General features: G+C 38.4%; 1 protein-coding gene across 1 annotated transcript in view; it reads right to left on the bottom strand.

Annotated features, from left to right (window-relative positions):
- The window catches only part of ABCA4 (ATP binding cassette subfamily A member 4), a 63,130-nt gene that overhangs the window by 13,898 nt on the left and 24,295 nt on the right, over window positions 1–24,937 (bottom strand). Inside the window, exons 14-35 of the mRNA XM_057373719.1 lie at window positions 24,216–24,438; window positions 22,237–22,458; window positions 20,306–20,510; window positions 18,311–18,409; window positions 16,147–16,371; window positions 13,552–13,729; window positions 12,132–12,263; window positions 11,322–11,461; window positions 10,237–10,374; window positions 9,784–9,971; window positions 9,317–9,407; window positions 8,544–8,749; window positions 8,054–8,102; window positions 7,293–7,534; window positions 6,768–6,892; window positions 6,020–6,118; window positions 4,821–5,010; window positions 3,342–3,436; window positions 2,409–2,441; window positions 1,154–1,259; window positions 966–1,040; window positions 321–490 (exon numbers count right to left, since the gene is read on the bottom strand). Coding sequence (XP_057229702.1) covers window positions 321–490; window positions 966–1,040; window positions 1,154–1,259; window positions 2,409–2,441; window positions 3,342–3,436; window positions 4,821–5,010; window positions 6,020–6,118; window positions 6,768–6,892; window positions 7,293–7,534; window positions 8,054–8,102; window positions 8,544–8,749; window positions 9,317–9,407; window positions 9,784–9,971; window positions 10,237–10,374; window positions 11,322–11,461; window positions 12,132–12,263; window positions 13,552–13,729; window positions 16,147–16,371; window positions 18,311–18,409; window positions 20,306–20,510; window positions 22,237–22,458; window positions 24,216–24,438 — 3,231 coding nt within the window. The remainder of the gene's footprint in view (window positions 1–320; window positions 491–965; window positions 1,041–1,153; window positions 1,260–2,408; window positions 2,442–3,341; window positions 3,437–4,820; window positions 5,011–6,019; window positions 6,119–6,767; window positions 6,893–7,292; window positions 7,535–8,053; window positions 8,103–8,543; window positions 8,750–9,316; window positions 9,408–9,783; window positions 9,972–10,236; window positions 10,375–11,321; window positions 11,462–12,131; window positions 12,264–13,551; window positions 13,730–16,146; window positions 16,372–18,310; window positions 18,410–20,305; window positions 20,511–22,236; window positions 22,459–24,215; window positions 24,439–24,937) is intronic.

Here is a 24,937-nt window from a genome sequence, read left to right as displayed (position 1 = left end):
TATGTGTTTTATTTCAGAAGTAAACATATTGGACTTGGAGCATGAACAAAGATTTMAAAATCTTTCTGCTTGGGAATCAACAGAAGCATGCAATAATGGATAACCAATGGTCATAGTTCCTATGTGGGATGAGAATGAACTCTTATGGGAATATAATGAGACRTGAATAGATTCTCGTTTAAAATAAAACTTCAGGGAGGGAAGAGCCTCCACATTCTGTCTATTGAACTCTTTCTRCTCACAGTGGGAGTATACTGGAAGTTGCAAGCTACCAGGAGAGGGAGGGGTAAAACCCAGAAGCAGAGCATAAGCAGACTTACACAGTGACTTCAGAGAGTTGTTCCTTGGTGAGGTTCAGAGGATGGTTTATAGCAGTGATCCCATGTTCCTCAGGGGCTTGGCCAGTCCTCAGATTAGCTCTGAGGATTGCATTATTGGCTACATTGAGGAAACTAACCATAGCATGCCAGCCTTTATTGTTAAACCACACCTAAAAGAGTCAGAAAGCACAGAATAATTTAAGAAGCYCTCACCGAGCTACAGGAATAAATGTGGCTGCCTTTTAACTACTTTGGTGGGCATTGTCAGCAGGGGCAAATCCAGCACCAGGAATTCATAGTTCCCACGCACAGTCCTGCAGGAGGAGCTCACATACTATCCTTTTAAAAGCATTGGATGACTACGTCCAGGGACTTTATAGAAGCATATTTTAAAATTTAGTGTACTACTCGAAGTATTTTGGGCAGCAAACAGTGCTAAGAATATGTTGTAATAAAACCCCTCACATTTGAAATACTATAAATAAGAATTACTTTCAGTATGCGATACARTGATAATACCAAGTTATTTCTAAAGTAAAGAACTTTAGCTCTTCTTGCATCTGGGAATGCCACCAGCAATATTTGCACAATTTGAGGTCTRTGTCAAGAAAGACTGTAAGTTGGCATACTAGTTCCAGCAAATACCTTAATATTATCTTCAGTTTCCATGTATTTAAGGAAATTAGACATTTCTTTAGCAGCAGCCAATGAGCTTTGTCCCTAAAACAAAAACAAAAAAGCTATAGATCAGCGCTCTAGATGAAATCTAATGCTGCAGTAGCCAAGCTATAGTAATGCACCAAAAAGCAAACAAAATTTAAAATCTTCCTTACTCCTGTCACATTCATCATTCGTCCAAGATCACTTAAAAAATTGACAATTTGATCTCCAGAAACATGAAGTATTGGAAGTCTTCCTCCAATAGAAATTCCTCCATATCTAGTAAAGAGACAAATATCATCAATAACTCTTACTACACACACATAACTGTACATTAATGGAAATACTAAAACCACACTTAATGCAAGTTTAATTTCTATACATCTCGTATTTAATGTATAAAAATTTCTACTCTTTTTCTAACAAGTTTTATCATGTCTTTATAGGGCTTACAAATAATGGAAGCYCTATCAGTTTCTGAGAGGTTTATGCCAGGATTTTGAGAAAATTATTTTGCTAGAAGGTTTGGAGAAAACAGTGATTTCTACAGAATAAAATCTTTAAATCAACTTAATTGCTATATAATTGTTTAGACAGCATRGAGCACTAAGGACATCAGAGAGCTCAGTTACAATTTCAGATGCTCTGAGAGAAGCAGGTATTCACCAATGTTGGTAGCAGACAGCACCCCGTAATTATAAACACTATTGCACAAGATGAACTGAAGTTAATCCCATAGAAAGCAATGCTTGCACAGGAACAAGATGATATTCTATGAAGGGAGGCAGTCATCCAGCTGCTATCTTTGAAGTAAACTCCTACTGCTGGCGAAAAATGAAATAAGTCTGTGCTTCAGGCTAACCAGCCATCTTTCTAAGCTTAATAACTGCAATGTAGACATCAGGTTATAGATGTTAATATAAGGTTAGCTGATGTCTCTACCTAAGTGTGGAAAACTATTGGAATCTGRTATATAACTACTGCATAGACATGAGGAATTGTGGTTGTTCCTTCTGTATTTGATAGGCTCGTTTCATCTTACTCAGGTCCTTTTTTGGAGTGTTTGTATTTTTTCTGCAGCACTGAAAGAGCTGTGTCCCAGCACAATCACAATATCCTGTACTATTTTGTTGTCGCTTTCCATTACACAGTTCCCATTAGTTTGACTCCTGCAGGCAATAAAGCTCTGATAGCTCCATTGTGCACCTCTTGCCTTCATCTTGTGGGGGTAGTTCAAACAAATATAACTCATTGTCTATAGCACCCTTCCGGGTTCTCAGCCTATTTCCCATTGAAGCCATGTCTTTGTTCTGCACTATCTGCCACAATTCCCCTTGTCCCTCTGCAGCAGCATTGTGAGGCCCCCCTGTTAAACAGAAATATATTGTTCCTTTATTTACCACCTTAATCTGTGAATTGGTTTCTTACCTCTGCTCATTGACCCAGTATTTACTCTTCAAGCTGAAACAGACAAAGAGAATCCCCTCTCAATGCAAAGTCAATKATATTGTCAGCCTTAAATGAAAATTAAAGTTGAATTCCTATACCTTGCGGACCTCCAGTCAGCTGCTTATTGCTTTGAGTTGTGGGGTTGGCAGCACTTTTGGCATTCCCTGCAGTGTGTTTTCAGCTTTTTRTGTTCTGACACAATTCATCTCCAATTCATACAGAGATAGCAAGATTCCTAAAGTGACACACACTGGGCTACTCTAATCCATAATTAATTGATTTTAAAAGATGTATTTAAAGCAATTATGATGCATGCTAAGAGGTATCAGTCAAAGGCAGTCAGCGCATAGCCAATATAAAGGGAATTTCAAGAACTCTGCTGGGAACTGAAGAAGTAGCAAGGCCTGAATCAGAGATAATAGGCTGTGGATGCTGCACAGCTAATTACCAGACACAGCACATGGCAAGCTGAGGAGCTATCAGCAGGRTGAAGGTATCTGTGTAACACTGTCCTTTGGCTGCTCCCTAGCACTTATGGGAAGCAAGTGATAATTAACTCAGRCAGATGGTCATGCTGGTGTGGCTACAGTTCCTCAGGGAGACAAAGTAGCATTTCTCCAAGGCCGTTCACACATACTGTACAAAGGCACCATTTTTCTCACCATTAAGAGGGCATTAGCACCGAAATTTAGCTCTTCTTATAAAGGAGTACCTGATCATACAAAAAGGTATAATTGAAAATATTTAGCTCCCTTAAAATCAGCCTCTTCTAATCTTATATCAGAAATATGGACATGGTGCTCAAATCTACAGGATACTGTGGCGATTTACGTGTTATGTCATTATTAAATAAAAGTTTAATCACCAGGCACAAAATAATGCATGTGAAAAGAAATAAAGATTCATCCCTACCTTCCTTTAATCAAAGTGGGATATGTTTTCACCAGAAAATCTGAAATATTTCTGTGGGTCAGATCTTGAAGAATTTCTGTGCTGCGTTGAACTCTCTGGCAAGAAACAAAAACATAATCAATCACAGTAAACTTCAGAGTCTCTTAAGCTATTAGGTGTTCATCAAAAAAAGAGCAGAAGTAGCTCTGGTTCAGAGAAAATGCTCAGGTTCATAGTATCAGTGAAAGAGAGTGGATCAATCCCTCAGTGGGACATTTCTAGCCCAAACATTMTTGCTTTACTAAGACTTCAGAAGAAAACAATAAGTTTGTGATGCATGAGGCCSCAGTTAAAAAAAAAATATATATAGTTTCCGATGATTTAACAACTTTAGGTAAAAATTAATACAAAAACGTCGCCTTCACTAGCACATTAGATACTTGGAATGAAAATCAATTTTTTTTTAAATATGGAAATGATGCCACATGACAATTTTGTTGAGTCTTTTATAAATACAGGGCCCATGTGAAATCCAAGACCTCACACTCCTGAGTTTATCCCAGGGCAGAATACACTTTAAAAGGTTCCTGGGCAGTTTCAGATAGCAAAGCTCACAAGCTGAAATGATATGATAATGACCTAGAAAGTAAGTCATTTTGCTAATGTGTTAGCACATTCAGCCTGGCAAACAGGAATATTAAAGATGAATAGTGTGTGTGGTAAGACATTAAGTTAGTGAGCTACTGCTCTGAGAGTGGCTGCAATTCTGTTTAACTTCTTAGAAAAACATTTATAAAACGCAAACACTGACAGGCTGTAATTTTCCTTTGCTCTTCAAAAGACCAACCACATTTTATAAAGGGCACTACTAAGATTATTCACTSATAGGAGAGGTGGGAATGTAGCTCTTTTTTCCTCCATACAGCATCAGTGATTATTAAATTACTCATCTCCGTGCACAAGCATACAAACATTCATTTTACTAGCTTAGAACATTCTTGCTAGAAATGAAACTGAAAGGCAAGTGAAAACAGTTTGGAGTTCACTGAGTATTAATTTTTCCATTTTCATGAGAGGACTGCACTACATGTTTTTAAAATTGTGACCTTTTTTCTTTTTTTTAATTTCTTTTTTTGCCTTCCAACCTTTTTTTTTTCTTCTTTAAGGAAAGGCAACATTGTAAAAAGAATTGCTCTTTGAGGCAAAAGAAAATGTATTTTTTTAAATTTACATGACMAATTGTTAAAAATTTTATGATTTTCTTCTACATGGAAAGTTTGAAATTTGAATGAAAACAGTAATCAAAATTTATTTAAATGCACAAGCTTTTCCAGTACCTCTGAAACCAAATTCCAAATTCCAGCAAGTCTTGCTCTCTTGAAAAAGAATTTACTCAACTCCTTCCATGTATATTAGCATGGCAAGATACTTAGACACTAGTCCCTTTTCCAGCACTTGCTATGAAACTTTTTACAAAGATTTATGGCACAAGGACACAACCTGTGGTGGAGGGAGGCCTCCTGCACCTGCAGGGCATTCTGGCAGCATAGTGAGTCTCTTGTGAGTGCTGCACTTGCAGGAAGGTGAGGGATTCTCAGGGCTCCACTCTGGGCGCAGCAGGAGGCTGCTTAGGTTAGGAGGAACAGTAGGTGTATTCCAGGCAGTTGGCATATTATTGCATGGGTAGTTCCTGTGTAGAGGAACAGAGCTTTAAGCTATGCAGAGAGAACAATCCATGAGAACTTACAAATCCACAAAATCACAATGCTCTAAGCAGATATTCCCCCCTCAGGCCTTATCCTGTGAGTTTTGAGTAAGAACAACATTTTAGAGTATGTGGTACACATGAATAGTCTCCCCCTACATCTCTGCCAAGTTTAATGCCTTCAGCTTGCAGACAGGACACTGAAGGAACAAGGATCTGTTTGATCCATCAGTACTCATGAAATCTGCAGTGGATATATCTTCGTGAAGACACTAGAATTTTCCTTTCTTGCGTAGTATCTTTTCTCTTTTTAAAGTGTCCTCTTTGTTTCTGCTATACTAGGGAGAGGAATGGGAAAAGAGAGGACAACCAGAAGGATCAAGTTGCTGGAATATCATGGCTGGGAAAGAGTCAGGAGGAAGGGGACAAATGTCAGAGCATAGCAAGCCAGTGACAAATGGCTGCAAAGCAGGATTCAAAGGCAGAGAAGCAGGTAGGACAACAAAAGTTGCAGTTCTACTAATGTTGCCYTCACTTCAGAGTGAGAATAATTTCAAGTGATAGACATTGTCCTACTGCTACTTCACAATCAGAGCATTTGCTGAAGTTATTGCTTCCAAATACAAGAATGAGAACAGGAGTAACCTCAAGGGACTCAGACATGGAAAGTGCCAGAGAAGCTGAGAAGATTTGGGCCTGAGGCCACTGACCTACTGACATAAATTTCAAGGCTGCTTAACTCTCAATACCAGGCTACATGAGCTGGTTTCCAGTCAGTACAATTGAGYACTGCGAATCATTCTTAATCCAGGTGCAGTGTTATCTTGCTGTTTGTTTGTTACTTTTGACACAATATTAAATATTATAGCCAACAACACATTTAAAGCACGAGCTCTTGTGAAGAGTCAAGCCAACTCACTCTTGTTTCACTAGTCAAGTTCCATTAGAAGTAYCCTGCTAGGATCTCATTCAGAGACATTAGCTAGCAACTTACGAAAGAGGCTGATTCTTCATGCAGCGAATTCCAAATCCTGGTTTATTCAAGAAGGCATGAGTAAGGGAGACCATCTGCTCATTGCCAGGACGTTCATTGCTAAGGGAATAAGATAGGACTTTCTTTATAAAATATGTTTTTCAAACTATTGTACTGTAATACACATAGCAGCTAGAGAAGGACAGGCATATGGAAGAACCAACTGCCCCCCTCTAAATGCTGATAATTCAGTTGTTTTATTTATTTATGTAAAAATCCAGAATGTTCCAAAATGGTTGACAGGCTATGGCTTTTTTTTCTCCTAATACTCAAGCTGACTTCTGACAAAGTCCAATAGCAACATCCCCCAAAAAAAGCTTGAATCCTCATTTCTACTCTCTCAGCACTGTCACAGTCAGTAACCAGAAGATGAAAACCATATTCTGCATTTTCATTTGCTGAGGCCTGGATCTCCTGTTAGACAGGATATGTAACTTTCTAAGTGTTGAGGTCCTGAATTCAGGTAGGAAGAGGAGAACACTGAAGTTAGAAAGATATTTGAAAGACTTTGTTAGATGCACTAGCAGCTGTATTCTCCACGTGCACCAATTTCAAGCTATTTTAAATCTGCTGATTCCACTGAAGTGAATCTTTTCTTACATCACATAGAGTGAGAGACAAAAGACCAGTGAGATGGGGCCCCATGATGCTAATGCTAGGGAGAAAAAGGTGCACATATGACAGATGTACTTTAAGTGATTCCTCTTACCTGAAGAAAGTAAACTGTTGTCCATACATCCAAGGGTGTAATGTTAAGGCAGGATATTCTCCAAATGGAGGAATAATGACTGTAAGTACTAGAGACAGCAACACAAAACTAGCAGGGAGAACAACCTGCAGGAAACACGAAAACTTCACATTAGATTATTATATATGTGGTGTAGAGTGGCATTGTACACCCCCCATAATATATGTAAACAAAGGAAGTAAGCAGGAGCACACAGATCCAATCTGGTTTCACTCCTGAACAACAATTTAATTTTCAACACTTTTGCTTAAAATTCTGGCTGTAATATGTTAAAAATAAAGCACTGGGCTAGTAGAGATAGAATCATGAGCTTGGTGCAGTTGATAGACTCAGGCAGAAAGAAATAAGAGGCAGAAGAGTTGCAATCATAATTGCACTGTTACCCATTTGCAGCGCCTCTATTGCTTTGCACAGAGCCATCATTGCTGGAAAGACAGTATTGAGAATGTTGTSAGGAAGAATCAAGAACAGCAAGTCAGTCAATACCTGTGCTAGGAAGTCCTTGTGGCTGCGGGAGGCATGGTGGAACCGCTTGATGAGCAGKGCTTTGATCTGCTGACGTATAAGCTGAAAACCTTTATACTGCCGGGACCCTTTGCCTTCATTTTGATCTCCTGCTTTGCCTACTGGCATTCGAGAACCGTCATTAGTTTTCAGTGGGGTTTGTTCAGCTGGTTTGTTCTCAGCAGAAGTTTTGCCAAGAGCAGAACCATTTTCTTGAGTATCTCCTAGGTTAAGATGAGAAGCAGCAGAGAAGACACTTTATCTTCCATACATGAGKTAGCACAAACATTTTAATGAGATCCAGGTTTTCCCAACTGTCATATCATATACCCAGATTGTTTTAATTAGAACTGTTGCACTGTGGTTCCATTTAATGACATCATAYAGTTTAACATTCATCTTACTCAGCAGGATGAACAATTTAATTATTTATGTAGTTTATGGACTAATAGTCAGCAAAGTACTTTTTATACAACTGCTAAAACCATTGACATCTGGGTACTTGACACTCCCTTTTTATTTACTTAGTGAAAAACCTCATCCAACCTGAATATAAGTTTTTCTGCTAACTTAATCTTGTTTYTCAGATGTCATGTCAGGCCCTGAAAAGGTATTTGCTGACCAAATTTATTTTGTCAAGAACACAAAAAAGACTGAAAATTCTGCAGCTCCTCTTCACAGAGAGTTCAGATTAAAAAGCAGCTCCAAAACCAGTTAATAAATACAGATTTGTGGATCTATACCTGTTTTTTGCATTCCAGGGTCAGCTTCTGCTGTGACCTTTAGGAAAACCTGCCATAGAGAAATAGATCTTATGGTTAGGGAATAGAATTACCTGACCTTCAAAACACCATACATCATCCTTCAATATAACAGAAACAAAATCAGGTACAGAGACAAAATCAGGTACAAAATCAGTACCTTTTCAGTACTTAATCTTATTACATACTCAGAGATCTCTTATGAAATACCTCAGAAAATAAATGAATGAACAAAGATACAAAAAAAGGTCACTTTTCAGGCTAATGGGTCATGCTCCATAAGTCTACAACGAAATCAGGCTTCGATTCTTTCTTTAGACTCTTCTCAAAGATTTTGAATGTGCCATATCTTATGTGACTAGATTTTGAAGCATATATTAGAATTAGGAATTATACGTTAAAGAATAGGAACAGTCTCAGTAAACATTTGGGTGCTTACAGTAAGCTCAGCAGGTATTTTAAAGTCTTTTACCTCTTCAAGTGGTGTGTCTGAAACTCCAAAACTGCTGAGTCCCAGGTCATCCAATGTTTCCTCCAGTTCTCTGAAGAGACTGGCATAAGATCTTTGTTTAAAGTTTTTATTGGGCAAAAGATAAATGAGTTCCTGACCAATGCTTTCAATTAATTTTGCTTCTGGGATATGATGGTGAATTACTTCTGCTAGCTCATTTAGATCTCCTGTGAAAAGTCAAAACAGTGTTCATAGAATGAATATTTAACCATACTAAGCATGATTTCAAAAGCTATTGTTCGCAGTATATAAAARGGGACTGCTCTATTACATAACTCACAGGTATCTCAGTTAATTCTGCACTAGAATAGGCTATGTTGCTAATTATGCTTTGGAAACATAGCAGGAATCTATTTTAGGCTTGTTTACAAAGAAAAAAAATCTTCAGTAATATCTACTTAAACTCTTCTCTTACAGAAAACCCAAAATTACATTTTTTTCTGAGAAAATCAATTTCCTTTGCTCTAGTTTTCATTTACAAATTACACAAAACTCTATACAATGCTAGTAAAGCACACAAACTTCCAGTTCATCATCTGTATCCGAGACCACAAAAAAGGGCCAATGGTAAGCAAAACCACAAAGAATCCTTATTAAATTCATGTTACATTACAATACAAATGTTAGACTCAAGGACCAAAGTGGGCCTTGGCAGTATTGATCTGTAAGACAAGATTGCAGTGTAACAGGAGACATAGTCATGTGCTGGAATGCTGAACCACCCTGCTTCTTACCATCCAGTTCCAGCTCTGGAGCTCCTTCTTCACYCCTGTGCACACAGCTGGAGCAGGAGCAGGAGCACTGAGATCCACAGCTGCAAAATGACTAGTATGGACAAGGAAGAGATAAAAAGATGAGAGTGCTTCAGATACACACAAAACAGGATGTAAGGGCTGTCAGTATTTGACCAGCTTGAGTCAATGAAAAATATGTCATATCCAGAGCATCTTGAYCATTCGATACCAGGATTTGAGCAACCCAGTCTAGTGGAAAGAGTCCCTGCCCATAGCATGGGGGTTGGAAACAGATGATCTTTAAGGTCCCTTACAACCCAAACTATGCTATTAGGATATTAATAGTTATATAATTGTATGATTAACTGCAGTTTTGTACACAGTCTCAAGCACTTAATTGCTTTTTACCTTGGGGCAGCACAAGCATTATTCAGATTACATGTGTGGGGAGTGAGATACATACTTACTGTAGCCCTTCCCATTTTTGTGCTCCTCATCTTGCGAACAAGGGTGAGATAAAAGCCAGAGCCAAAAGAGTTCTTTAGGAATACAGGAGAGCCAGAGCAGAAGAGTTTGCCTTGGGAAATGATGGCTACTCTGTCTCCAAGGATGTCTGCCTCATCCATATGATGGGTTGATAGGATAATAGTTCTGCCTAGAAGGAACAAGAAGAAATGCACAAGGCATGCTGTCTCTCTGGAACTCAAAACTGTGCTCAGCTTTTGGGCAATTATTTCTCTACATCAAAGCCAGGTCCCAGGCTTGCCACAACCCCAAGTATCTGTTCAAAGGATCTTGTTTGCTTGTGTTCATACTCTACTACCCATGACAGTTTACACAGCAGGCATATATTGCACCTTTGAGAAGTTTAAAAAATCCCATCAAAAAAATCAAACAGTTTCTATTCTCAAATCTCTTACCTGGGCGATATTTCAGCAGAAGATCCCAGATAGATCGCCTGGAATAAGGATCAACTCCAGAAGTGGGCTCATCCAAGACTACCACTTTTGCTTCACCCACAAAAGCAATGGCAACAGACAGTTTCCTTTGCATTCCACCTACCAGAGGACAGACACATCCAGGAGTATAAGATGGGTTATATAAGTGGCACAGATRTAATTAACATTGCTTTTTGGTGTGGGGACAAACTGCTACAAATAAAATGAAACCTGTCCTCATACACACATATCTGCAAAGAGAAATTAATAGTAATTTTTATTCTGAAGTTCTAAATGAAACTGGTTGTTCAAACTTTTATTCTTTTTAATATATATTTTCCATCTACATATTGCATTTTCTGCCTCTTGCCAGAAGGAAAAGCAGAAAGATACAAGATTTTCATGTTCTTTTGTGAAACTAACCAACTTTTATAGTTGCAATCAGGACAAAGTAGTATAAGAACACCTGGCTGTTTATTCAAATCAGTTATTGAATCTGAAATAAACATACTAAGTGAATTTGTACCTTTAGAATGGAAGAAACTACTCCCATCAAATAAAACAGTATTATAGAGAGCACTGATCCATACAGTGGGGAAACATGATAGTATAGTATCTCATCTGCCTTGAAATAACAGAGGACTTTATTTTGATTTTTTCTTATGTTAACTGATCTTCACATATATTTATTTAAAACTAATAGCTTTAAGTATATTTGAATTTGTTGTACATTTATAAGACATAAAAGCTTTAGGGAAAGGTTGTGTCAGCTTTACTATTTGAACAGTCCCATTTACTCCTTGAAAAGAAAGCCTTCCCCCRTGCACACTGGTGTGCCAGAATATGGYCTCAAACATGTAACTCAAACAATAGTTGCTCAAAGGCCAGGTAGGATGGGGCRGTGAGCAACCTGGTCTAGTGGAAGGTGTTCCTGGCCATGACAGGGGGTTGGTGCTAGATAGTCCTTAACATCTGTTCCATCTCAAACCATTCCATGATTCTATGAAAGACAAAAAAGAAAAAAAAAGGCAGCAGGGAAAAACATCTTAGAAAAATCCTGTGGGTACCTGACAGATTCTGAGCTTCTTCATTCCTTTTATGGGTGAGGCCCATGTCTTCCAGCATTGTTTCCAGCTCTTGCTCAGCTTCACCCCTGGATCTTCCTTTCAGTTGAGAATAAAACAAGATGTGCTCTGCTACGGTAAGGCTGCAAAATCACACAGAAAGGCAAGAAGGTAGATTAAATTAATAAGCCTTCTTTTTCCCCCAAGCAGCAATAAATTCACTCCAGTTTTATCTTGCTAAAGGAAGAGAGGTTGCATTACCCTAAAAGATCTTCTTTGGTATCAACASACTTCACTTGGAGGTCATAGTCTCTTTCTTTGCCTTTTCAAAGCAGAATCTGCTACTAAAGGAACAAGTAAGGATCAAGCCATCCACTTATGGGAATAAAATGGAAGAGAGTCTGCTGTTGAGATGAACACAAACTAATGGAAGTAAAGCTGGAAATCACCAGAGAAGGCAGTAAGTTTTTGGGTGGTRGTGAAAAATGGGCATAAAAATATGCTGCTACTGCACTGTGAACTCGAATTTTTTTGCTTTAGGAGTCCTGAGTTCTAGTGYGTGAGCCTCCAGGCTAACTCCTGCTAAACCATACTACAACAGAAAACCCTAGGAGCACTGTCATTTTCCTAAGAAACCTTTGTTGCCCAGCAAAAGGATGCAGGAGATTTCTGCTGCAGGATGTGATGTTAAGAGATTGAGGAGTTCCTCTGAAATACATCTATGGCCAGCAAAGCAAGAGAAACAACACAGGCTTTGGGGATTCTCATGTGTGCAGACTGGGATGCTTAAAGCCAGTATGGAGTGATACTTACTGATTGAATAAGATGTTGTGCTGAGGGCACATCCCTAATCTGTGCCGAATGGAGTCCATGTGAGTCTGGATGTCCAGGCCGCCAACCAGCACAGTTCCAGATGTGGGTGGGAAGAGGCCTGTCAGTATTGACCTGGGAAAACAAAACGAGGAAATTCTCCCTCTCTCTGTTACATTAGGAAGCTACATTGCATGATTCCACTAGATGGAGCATGACGACCTCGTACTATGGGCCTTGATGAAAAACTGCAGTGAAATGAATGCATGTAAGTGCTCTCGATCTGCTACAGAGAATCTCATGGATCTGTTAACTTAATTTTTGATACACCTGTCTGCATGGTTCTGCTTTCCATTAAGAAACCGTGTCAGTTCAGCATGTTATATCACCCCTACAAATAAATGGGTTTAAAGTGAAGCTCAGTAGGATGAAAATAAGAATAATAGTTTGAGGGCTGACTCATGCCCTACACCTTTATTTTCTGTAAACTAGAAGACCGGATGTTATGTTGCAAATGGGTGGCATCTGTAACTAGATTTGGATGATTAGTAGATTTTTCAGTTTAAAAAAGTTTAAAGCAATAAAACTTTTTGGTTTTGTTGGAAGAATAAACCCCCTCAAATTTACAAAAGATTTCAGCAGATTAAGATGTTTTAATTTTGGGTTGAACATATTTCTTGTGAAACACTGAAAGAAATTAAAAGGCAATTTAAAGTGCCTTTGAAATAAAAGTGTTTTAACTGAAAAACCGTCAAATATTCTGCTGGGAAAAGTAATAATGAAACACATTCAGCTCTTTCAACATTTGGTGAACTTGTCACAGATTCATTAAAGGTTTTGTTCACCAATTAATCCTATTTTGGCAAAAAAGATTCAGTATAGATTTCTGTATAGGGAAAATTAAATATGCTTAACGTCCAGCTTCCTGGGATGTTCCTTGAGGAACATTTTAATCTGGTCATGGATCTTGCATGCATGTAACCATTTTATTTAGAGTATTTTATACTCCTTTGCACACAGACCTAAAAATGTGACAGACCCAGAGAGAGTTAAAAAACCCAGAATGCGTGGAATGCAGTGGCTTGCAAATTTTCAGTCTTTCAGCCAAAAGATCCTTCTCTTTCTTCACCTATGGTAGTTAAGCCATGGGTCATGAATCCTGGGAGAGAGAATTGCTTCCTTTTCTCTAGACTTTCACTTGTTTGTGTTTGTGTCATGCACTACCTCCCTCGGAGGGATTTAGCTAATCCAGAATATCTTCTTTATGCCTACGGGCAGCATTTCCCTGTCTGGAAAAAGCCTAATGTTGTGTSTCAAGTCAGCTGCAGCAGTGATAGAAAGACAAGGAAAAAATGAAAAGAGAAGACTGTTCCAGCAACAGAGCACTGCCCTAGATTTGCTTCTTCTAAAGTAAGAGACTTACATGGTAGTTGTCTTTCCTGCTCCATTGTGACCAAGGAAGGCTGTGATCTGACCCTCATAAAAAGTAATATTCATCCCGTCTACTGCAGGTTTGGGCCTGTTCGCAAAAACCTTCACCAGGTTCTGAATGCACACTCCTGGAATCAATCCTGTTGGCTCAGGCTCAAAGAAGGTATTTACTTGAAAGGCAAGAAATCAAGAATGAAAAGAGAGTAAAACCACCTGTTTTAATCCTAGTTCTGTTGATGACAACACAYCAGTAAGTGCAGAAGCAATATCACATACCCAGTATAATAAAGCATCATGTTCCAGGCCCAGATTCTACAAAAGTGAGGCCAGATTTCTAATTGCAGTGCCATATATTTAGATTCACCCTCAATGACATTAGATTCACCCTCATATCCATGACAGGAGAAGCAGAGCCCAGAATTACGGCGGCCTGTGGAGAGGTAACTCATTGGATCAGGTGAAGGTGACCATGCTTTCTGTTCTCATTGTGTAGCAGGAAGATTATTTGGAACTGTTTTCTGGAAATACTTAGATAGGCTGAGAGATTACATTAARCAAGCAGCAGGTTGCCTTTCTAGCTGGGCTGAAATCTGCCATTCAAATAATCTGCCCAGCTGTGCATTCTTTGACCATGATGCTTAAAAAACCTCCCCCAAACACAAACAAAACACAACAAAAAACCCATTTGCCTTTAATCCTGGGAGGTGAAATTTACCCTATTGCTGAGACCAGGTCAAGATTTAGATAGTACCTAATATGAGCACTACATGAGATGGCTTTCTCTCAGGATTAAAAATGCATTATTGCAAATAGCACCATCAGGACATTTTATTGCACCACCTTCCAGACAAAACAAACTTCCTTTGAAGTAAATTAAGCCCTTGGGCAATGTGAATTATGGGTATTGAGAAACTGAAACTAAAGACCCTGTCCACTTTTGTTTACACAGAATGCTTTAGGCTCTGTAGGAAGGCTTATTTTGCAATTGCAGTTTACTTAAATTGATCAGTACCCAGCAGGCCTGTGTGGAGAGCAGCCAATGYGATCTGGGCGAAAGCAGCCCCACCTCCATCAGCCGCTTGATTGACTGTCGTTATTGTCACTGAAAATACTCATGAAAAAGGTCCAAATATGTTGTACATGAGAGAGCTATGTGTACTACAGAACAGTTGAAACAATCAATATAGAATGGGTAGCCTTATTTTAAATAAAATTATGTTTATGAATAACTTTTCTTGAACTTTGTGAAAGGTATCTGGGTTTCCATTTACCTTACTGGGACAAATACAAACATCTCTGTATTCACAACAGTTCACATGGAGCCTGGCTAGATAGTTATGCATATACTTGCRATTGAGGCACTTTCCTTGCTTTTGTATGTAACATAAGCTTAATTAATATTTGCCTGCAAGACTCATTGACAAGATCTGAGGCAAATTGTCTGGTGATCTCTCCCAGCATCTGCTTTGMGTCACCTGAAGGACACTGGTGGAGGGTTGAGCTCCCTTTTTTTGTGATTCATATTTCTCCATTATGATCCTATATCCTCATTGTCACTGAACTGTACTAGGTCTGCTCTTGGCTTTTCCATATGACTCCCAGGTCCTGTGTGGGTGGTTGAAAAGGAAGACAGGCTTTTTTTGTGCAGTGACAGGCAGAAGACCCTTCCTTTGTGGCCATGGAGCAGCTGGAACCTGGGAACTAAGGAGTAAAGCACCAAAAAGATAAGGCAGCATTAGGAGAAGATTGGCTGAAATAACCTTTAACCTCTGCCTGTCTTTTTCCTTTTGAAGTCCTGTCCTGTTTCCATTCACCCTGAATGCATTTTTCAGTGCCTACGTGAGGAGCTCTGATGAGCCCACTTTTATCTCTAGCTTTTCAAGAGAGTCAGAATGGGCTCAGAGCTGCCCAGAGCAGTTATTCCAGACACGGAATCCACATGCATTCCTCTGAGCATCACATACAGAAAACTCCTCTGGCTCACCACAAAAGAAGACATTTGGGCTTGAGAACAAGACAGGTCATTGAGGAATTCTTAGATGGTGGCTAATGTCAGCATCAGAAAAGGCTGCAGACAGACACACAGAGCACTTCAGATAAATCCCTTTGAAMCCAGCCTTTCCTTACAGATGCAAGACACACTAAAGATAGGCAAAAAAAAAAAGAAAATAGAGGAGGGGTGGGACTACGAGGGAAGAACATTCCTCTCAGCAAAGTATTTTTATGAAGTTATGTCTCTGTTTAATTTTAAAAAGTCAGGATATGTGTCTCTGAGGCTTCCCTCAGCATAAAAAATAACTTGCCAAGAAACAGTCTGTATTTGCACAATAAAAAAACAAGCTAAGGTGTTCCTCTCGAAGGACACTGTCTTATGTGTAGTGGCTAAAAAATTCTAAGGGATGATGAACGCAAAGSAATAAAAAAGATTTGATGTCTCTCCTGTCTTAGCTCTGGCAGTTACATGCTATCACCTACTGGGCTCCTACTGCCTTTTGTAGCTTGGCTCCAACCATTCCTGTGTCTTGTTTGTTATGAAGTACAATGAGTATAGTATCTCAGAAGTACTCAGGTTGCTCTCTCTCCTTACTATTAATTTCATCTTTGTCCTCGACATCTGTCTTAGGCTTCCCCTGCTCGCCGGGTTCTTTGTTTCGTTTGTGTTTACATTGTTTGTTTTTACCATCCTTCTTCCCCAGGCTGTCACTCTTTTCTTCTGTTTTTTCAGGTTCTTCAGACTTATTTGTTCTGTTTTCATTTTTTTCCCTTTCCATGGTCTTCTGATCCACACAGCCTTCTGACTCTGGACTTTTTTCTATACAAACAAAAGTAATCAAGATTTAATTAATAAAAATTTAATTTCCTTTTACCTCTAGAGGTATTTTGAGGAAAAGGAGGCAGTCCTAAGCCTTCAGCTTTTCAAGGGCATTAACCATCAGTGTTTTTTTACTCGGGCTAGGAACACAGCATTCAAAACCATCTAGCTTAAAATCCGCTTCATGGTGCCAAGATCAGATATTTACAGAAAATGACTGACAATTTTGCAATCATAGACTCAGAGTAAGATCCTGCTAGATTAAGTACATGTTTTATATTTTGTCCATGCAGCTCTAGACCAAGTTCTCACCACCTGAAGAGAAAGGCCATACAAACTTTCCCCAGACACACAGGGAGAGAGAGGAATTAAAACAAAACTAAAAGGCTACATGAAAAACAATTGCTAAATTGCTACTTAGATTAAGAGCACCAGGCCAGAATGAATGAGTTGGTTAACAATTTCTAAACAAGAATTTCTGGCTTTCCAATTTGATCCTAGACATTGTTACCATGAAGGAAAACAGTCASATTGGACCAGGCTTGAAGCAGGAAGAAGCAGGAGCCCCTGAACAGACTGTTTACRTAACRTAAATTCAAGCTGGCAGTCGAGAAYGAAATTAGGACAATTGCAATTTCTCAGAAGGCCTAGGATTTATTTTTGTTCTGAAACTTCACCATAACTTTTYGGTACAAGAAATTTTAGCCCACAAACTGTATAAAATTACCTGGTTCACAAATAGCAGCATGAACAAGTTCACTGAGAGAGCCACTGAAAATGGCAAAGTGAGGGGATACAAGATTGCACAGATAGAAAGAAACTTTAAAAGGACCAAGATCATCTACCAGTTTAGCTTCATTTTCAGCCATGAATTTACATTTTCTGATATTTCTTATCCAGTTTTCCTCCCAATACATTAACCAATTACAATAAATTAAGAAAATGCTCAATATTATCCTCGAAGAAAAGATAGGAGTTTYAAGAAGTTCTACAGTTGTTCAAATAAGCTGAAGAGTCTTAGTTCTTCAAATAGTAAGAATCACAGCCTCCTAAAAAGAAATTAAGCAGAGATGACCTTTCCAACTGATCCTGCTTGAGAAAACCCAAGGCAATGTTTTGTAGAAGAGAGAATGAAATAATGATCAGTACAATCAGACTAATAATAATAGAACCATTCAAAGTGACTTCCAAAGACTTCCAGTTCAATCCTCAAAAARTATAGCAAATTCAGTTCACAGCAACTATGTCCAAAGATCGATATTTCACAACTTTTCTGAACAACCTGTTCCAGTGTTGTAACAACCTTCATAATAAATATTTTTTTCCTTATATTGAATCAGAATTCCTGCTTTCCAGCCTTAATCCATTGCCTCTCATCCTTCCACTAGACACATATGAGAAGTTTAGCTCTTTCTCAGCTTTCTCTCTTCAGGCTGAGCAGACCCAGCTCTCTCACCATCGTGTATGTTACATGCCCAGGTCCTACTCAACTTGTTGGCTCTTTATTGAGCTTATTCAAGTTGCTACAAGGCTAGCATAGATTATGATCTTGCATAGAAACTAAAAGTAAACAGACTTAAATTAGCGTCACCTAGACAGAAAAGAATCAGGTTTAGAAAGATAGGGAACCTCAGTGTAAGATTAACATTTCATGAATATTGTGCTGAGCAATAAGAACTCAAAAGGTGTTGGTTACAGAGTGGGGTTTGATGTTGCTTGTTAAGCCAGCTTTAAAGGCTCTCAGCCGGAAYAGTGACTCACCCCTAATGACTCTAATGACAGCATGCCACTCCAAGTTCAAAGGCACCTGCCAAGATTCCCAGCATACAGCAGTCTCTCACCTTTGCAGCAGCAGCTCAGCTAATGTGAATGTTATGCAGTCACCTTTAAGCAGATCACTGAAGTTATTTCTAAAAACCAAAGTTTTAAAAGAACTCACCATCAGCAGTTGCTGTTTTCTCAGCTTCTGGGCTTTTAGAACCAAGCCAATAAGATTCCAGCACAGGGAAATACCAAGGCTGTGGTAACCCATAGTCCCCTAAAACAAAAATAAGTAGMAAATGTGCACTTCATAACCCCATGTACAAATTCATCTTAGCAAAGTCAGAGTTTACTTATAAACACTTTTAGTCCCAGCATTGCATATCAGGTCAAACCATGCACCAAGTACCTGACAGATTTTATTTACAGATTTTTTTTTTTTGACAGCAGTAAAATATTCAGAAAGTGTGATATGACTTGCCTTACCTTGCTGTGAGTAAAATGTGGCTTAATTCCAGAATGAAGCTGTTCCCTGAATCCTTACCAACCAGGCAGCAGCTCACTGCTTAAGATGGGATCCTAGCATCCTCAGGAATTTTCTTTCAGTGCCCACTTAACCCTTTAGTKTTGACATGACTGAAAAGCTTTTAAAATTTACACTTATTATCTTGGAGCTGAATTCACAGCTGGTAATGAGAAAAGACACTCTGACTGTTATTTCAGCACACTGCCTTTCAGGAAGAGTGACAAAAGTGTAATCTTCTTCTTAAGCAAAAATGGGCTTTTTTTAGTTACAGGTTAATTCAGTTTGGATAAAAGACAGCACAATAACATTACCAGTTCTCGTCAGGTCAGAACAGAGTTACTGGAAGTAACTCTTACTGGAAGTAACACTGCTTTCTTGGATCATATTGGTTTATAGAATGCAGGAATTTGAGCTTCTATGTTTAAAACTGGTGTTTTTGTGAATCCAGATGTTATTAGCTTGTGCTACTTATTCAAAATAAGCAAAGGAATCTGTGATACTCATTGAAAGATCATCCGTTTTCCTAATTGAAAATCATTGTTTGTGGAAATGTCTGCTTATTTCTGAATTAACAGAAAYTACCTGTGTTTCAGCCAACCTCTTATACTTCTATTAATGGACAGAAATGCTCTGTCTGAATTCCCAGGCAGTTTGCCTTCTTATGGACTGAATTATTCCCCTCTGAACCTAGTGGCTAAAACAACAGCTTCTCATTCAGGATTAATGGAACACCCAAGTGAAATTTGTTATAGAGCAGAATGTTAAAACAGCCAAAAGACCATTGTGTCAATAGGCATTTGGCTTCAGAGAGCAAACTTGAGCAGGACTAGAACCAAAGGGTTCAAASGATTATCCAGGGAACTCCTGTAGTAACCTCAAAGACTACAGAATTRATTTGGCAGGGCTGCATGTGTGTGACCGAGAAACACTATGAGAAATACCCCACAAGCACAGGAGCAGAAAGACAGCAAGACACTCAGAGTAAATACTGGGAGGAAGCGAAGCTACTGATTAGAAGGCCTGAAAGGTGTTACTTTTGTGTAAAGTGCTGACAGAAAAAAAACAAATTTCTATCTATGAATGAAGAAACTCCTGGTGTTTAACTCCTTCTGTGCTTGTGGAAATAGTCCATTGGTCACTCTTCTTTAAACAAACAGAATTGCAGAACAGAAAAAGAAAAAAAAAAGCCATCTACCATGAGCACATTCTGGGGCAGTTCACATGCAGGAGTAATAAATTAATGAAAAGGAAGCTCACTTGCTTGTACAACATAAGAGTTTGCATTTATTATAATGTAACAACATYCAATACAAAGCAAGATAACCATTTAAGCTAGAAGGACAAAACATTTTTTCACACAGAAAGTTCCAGAATTTTGTAATTCTTTGATAAAAAARGAAAAACCTTTTGTGAACTTGCACTAAAACCATGATTCCCATTTAGAAATAAAATAAACTCATGCAGGAACTTTCRGAACTGCCTAGAACACAGTAATAAATAAATAAACCAGTAGTGTTAAACTGAATGACATTCATAGTCTATAACGTCAAACACCMGGTTACTGCCAGTGAAATACACAGAGACTGATTAGACTAACACAGCTCAGAGCAACTACCACTACTTTGTATGAGTAAGAAACTGACATACCTGGAAAGAYGTTATCAAGATACCAAGAAAGTATTCCATAGAGAAAAGCATCAAAAAGCATCATGTTAATGGAAAAAAGAAAACTATATTCATCTCCTTCCAAGGGACTGGTTCTGATGTTACCCCACTGGAGGCCAAGACCTTGTTCTTCATAGCGTGACAAGTATTCTGTACCGAACCCAAAAGCTACTTGAGAAAGCAAACTCTGGAATAAAGGAGAAATGACATTCAACTCAGACAGGGGGACATTTGGTAAAAAAATAAACCAAGCAAAATCAACAAACAAAAAACCACCACCACAACAACAAAACACCCCCCTCACCCCCCCAGGACTTTTAGGGACTGGCTTTTAAAATTTGCCTTAGCAATGACATGGGACAAGTTCTTTCAATTTTATCTTGGCCTTTAATGTTTCATTCYCTACAATTCTAAGCAGTATTTAGCCATAATAGACTGAATTCAATGTTGGCTGTACTTTCTTTAAGTACTAGGGAACCTTCACAGATTTTTTCTCCATTAATGTCTATTCAGAAAATTCTATAGGGGTATTTACAAGTTTTCAGTGTACCCTTTGACTACCTAGGAGAAACAAAATACTTCCTGAGTGCATGAGGCAGAGCCACTRTGAGTAACATGACAGAAAATACACCAGATGATCAGGATGTGGAAAGCCACAACTGCTTCCCCTGTAATGCCTGCTAGTTGATTCTCACACAACAAATCATAAACCAGTAGAGTATCCAAACATCCTCTTCAATGTTGCATTGCAAAAACAGAGGAAGAAGTGCTATAGTGCTGTTTCACAGGACATGTAGTTCAGTAATGCCAGACCTCAGGAAAGTGAGGGGACAGGAGGGATCCCAACAGCAAGTCTCAGTGAGGCCTTATCATAGTGCACTAAGTAAAGAGAGAGCTGTTTTTATCCTTAGACTGTGTGCTAGTCTCAAGGTTTCTCCCCAAATCAGAATCCGTCAGAGGCCAACCTTACTCATTTCCTGATTTAATGACAGGATGAAGTTTTGTACTTTATTGCATCATTGGTAGAACTAAAAAGGGTATATACTATATCTGTGTAGTACATCTACACAGTAGATCTACAGTTAAGAAAGATGATTCATAGTCATATTTACACTTAGTTATAGCTTTTGAAGTGTTTTGTTTTCTTTTTCCTTTTTAATTAGATTTCCTAGAAGAGGAGATTTGCAAGAAGAGAAGAGAGTTCTTTTACCTATGCTCTTAGAACACTCAGTAAAAATGGGGAGACTGGACTCAAACACCTGCTGCCCTTCCTGACTCATTGGGCAATATAAAATCAGTCAGAATAATTTTTTTTGTAAGATCACAGTTCCATTTAAAAAAAAACACCAAAAAGTTTCCAGCTCCCCTGACTTGTTAMGTATCTCACCTAAAATGGAAGAGAACCAACAAGGAAGCACTGCATGAAGAATGTCTACAACTTGTTAGATGAAATATGTTTCTCAGAGCTTGGGCACTTGGGTTCAATTTCTAACTCTACGTTCAGGTAAAGAAGGAATGTGAACCTGAGGTTTTCTCATCCTTAGATACAGGGTGTTAACGAGGTTATAGCACATGAGAACTGTAACTGTCCCCATTTTGTGAACTGCCTTCATATTGTTAGACTTGCTTTGACTTATAATGAAGTATTCAAAACATTTTAAACAGTATTCTAATTTCCAGGCATTCAAAACATAAAATAAATTTTATTGAGTTTTCTAAATGCTATGAATAAATCCCTTGCACTAGGCCTGCTAAAGGCTTAYACACTTGCAATCCTCAATTCTTTAAGAGATATAGAGATCTCCCTCTCTGAGTCAAAAAAGGCGAAAGGAGGAGGTGTGCAATACTTTGTAATYCACACATGCACTGTGAGAAGGGGAGTAGAGGTGCCATAGAATCAGTGAAAGGCTTACTGCTAGGATTTTCACATTAACAGTCAGACGGTCTTGCCAGACAAAGCAGACGATGTGGGGCAGGTACAAGGTGAAGTAGATGACTCCACTGCAGGCAGCTGCCAGATTTGCTTTGGAGAAGAAGGTGCTGAACAAAAAACACTGCATTATGGTGGCTGTGGTGAATGTCAGGAGGAACAGAAAGAAGAGAAATGGATTGCTATAATGTAGCACTTGTCCATGCTGTAAGCAAAATGAAAACAGAAAAATTAGAAGTATTGCAGCTTTCCTCTAGCAGAAAATGTCAGAATTGCTATTGACGTGTAACACATAATGAATRATAAGCCAGTCTTTCTCACGCAACATGACTTCTAACTCTCTCAGGCATTAGTTTCAACAACTGAGGTAACTGCAATAACAAATCCTTCATCTAACTTTATCCCTGCTCTTGGACTGCGACTTTGGGCAAGTACAATAGACTGAATTAAGATCATAACTGACTGAAAATAGATATTCTGTCTCTATCTTAATAAGTAAATGATTTCAAGCAAGATCCGCCTGCTTGGAGACTCATACATTTTAAATAAAAATGTCTGAAATATTACAATAAACTTTAATTTATCTCTTCTCACCATCCCCTCAATCCACTTGATTGATGTACAGAAAACACAATGTAAGGATGTGTTACAAAACAAATGAAAAAAAAAAAAACACAGGAAAATTATAAAGCTTTTGCACCTGGATGATATTCAAACAGAWGACTATCACAGCAGAGGAGTCCAAGTGCAGTTACTCAGAGATCCTTGTAAATTAATTGACCCCCTGGGTGAACTTTTATCGACCTTTCTTCATTAGAGCTTTTGTGGATTAAATGCTCCCTCACAAGAACACCAGGGACTGCTGCCAATTATCTATGTAGTCCTTAAAACCAATGTTGAGATTTTCTTATTAGGTCAATTTATATAATGCTGAAATAGGTCTTTAAGGCTATAAATAGGTCTCAGCATCGTTACAACATCCCACTGGACCTTAGAGACTGATTTCTTTATCAACAGTGATGCAATGTCTCATAAGAATGTATKTACAAAGGTGCCTCACACTGGCATAGTGAAATCCAGGAAAGAAAGTGAATTACAGGTACAAGCACTTTCCTCTCTGATATTAATTACCTCCTGACTTTTAATTAATCCAGTGTGGCAAATAAAATAAGCTTTTTCTATCCACCCAAGCTGTAATGGAACCACCAGGAACTACAACAACTCATCAGCACATGCTGATAAKACAGAGCAGATTGAACCCTAAATATGTATTTGTACCAATACCAGCTCCCCACATAAGAAGAGCTGCTAGAGCATTCTTCCTTAACAAAATGCTACACATTTATATGATAAAATAGAACAGCAAACTCTAAATAGAGAGCTTGGTTTTCAGGTAGTGGAGATAAGAGGTAGTCCTCAGAGACAACACCCGAACTGTCCTGAAAAATCACAAAAATTACAGTAATTCTGATCACCAAAACAAAATGTGGATTGTTTTTTTAGGTTTTCCTGAAAGTTCTGTTCTTGCAGTTTCTTTTTCCATTGAAATAGTTGCACAATCTCTAAGCAGGAAAGCACTGGCTATTAAAAATTAATCACATGTAATGAATTACAAGATTAAAATTCTTCAAATTATTATCTCTTTGATTTAAAGCAACAATTTTATTTATTAGGAGATCTGCATCTGCCTTCAGAAAATACAGCATACAGAGTAATCAGCCTGATGTTTTTTTCTATGAGTGATCTCACAATAAATCTTTACTAGTGAATTTATTGTTCTGCCTCTGCCAAGTGCTGACACTGTTATGAGGTCTGCTCAGAAGAATGTGCCTGCTACGTGCTGGGATCAGAACAGACYTCCACCATTCACATCTCCCTTTCAATGGCTACTATTCTTTCTCAACAACAAACTGGTATCAGCAGTGCAAACACAACAGTGAGTTTGGGAGTAGCTACACTTACCATAATCAGTGCTGTGAGGAGGAAYGTGCTCACAGCCATCATGAGAAAGCTGTCTAGGAACCAAGTGCACCAAATCACGCCGTTGGTTACACCCCTGTTCTTCATAGCCTCTTTCAGACGCATTTCCTTCTCCAGCACTATACTCTTCACAATCATGGAGACAGAATATATCCAAGCTAGCACCATGAAGATGGGAAAGGCGCGGTTTAAGGTGATCATGAAGCTATCAAAGCAAGAAGGAATAAATTAAATTTAGGTAAAACAGAGACATAATGGATGAAAAGCAAAAAGAAAAGTAAAGTGAGTGGGAAGAATGCATTAATTAAATATGGAACCTTAAATTCTCAGTCTAAACATCAATAGAATGTCACTGGTGAACCTCACAAGCATTCTAAATATTAATAATGGTTTCTGCATTCCCATGAATTAGATAAATGTTATTTCTATTTAACAAAGAAGTTCTGAGGGTTATTGAAGGCTACAAATTATTTGGTGCCTCAYAAAAATACATCTCTCTTCATAGTGAATTTCCATAATGCTTTTACTGTGATCTACAAAGAATATTATAAGACATATTTTAATGTTAAGAATTTGGGAGTGTCACTGTCTTTCTGTTCCCAAGATTCACTGACAAGAGAATTAAACAAATTAACCATTAAAAGCATCAGATGCTGCCAGCAAGGCTGCTGAAATTCATACCAACCATGAGTCAGGATATTGGA

This window comes from Malurus melanocephalus, unplaced genomic scaffold (genome assembly GCF_030028575.1).
Source record: "Malurus melanocephalus ecotype Western Australia unplaced genomic scaffold, MMel_1.1 scaffold_8, whole genome shotgun sequence".
In the NCBI taxonomy this organism is placed as follows: Eukaryota; Metazoa; Chordata; class Aves; order Passeriformes; family Maluridae; genus Malurus; species Malurus melanocephalus.
This window is presented reverse-complemented; position numbering and strand designations above follow the sequence as displayed.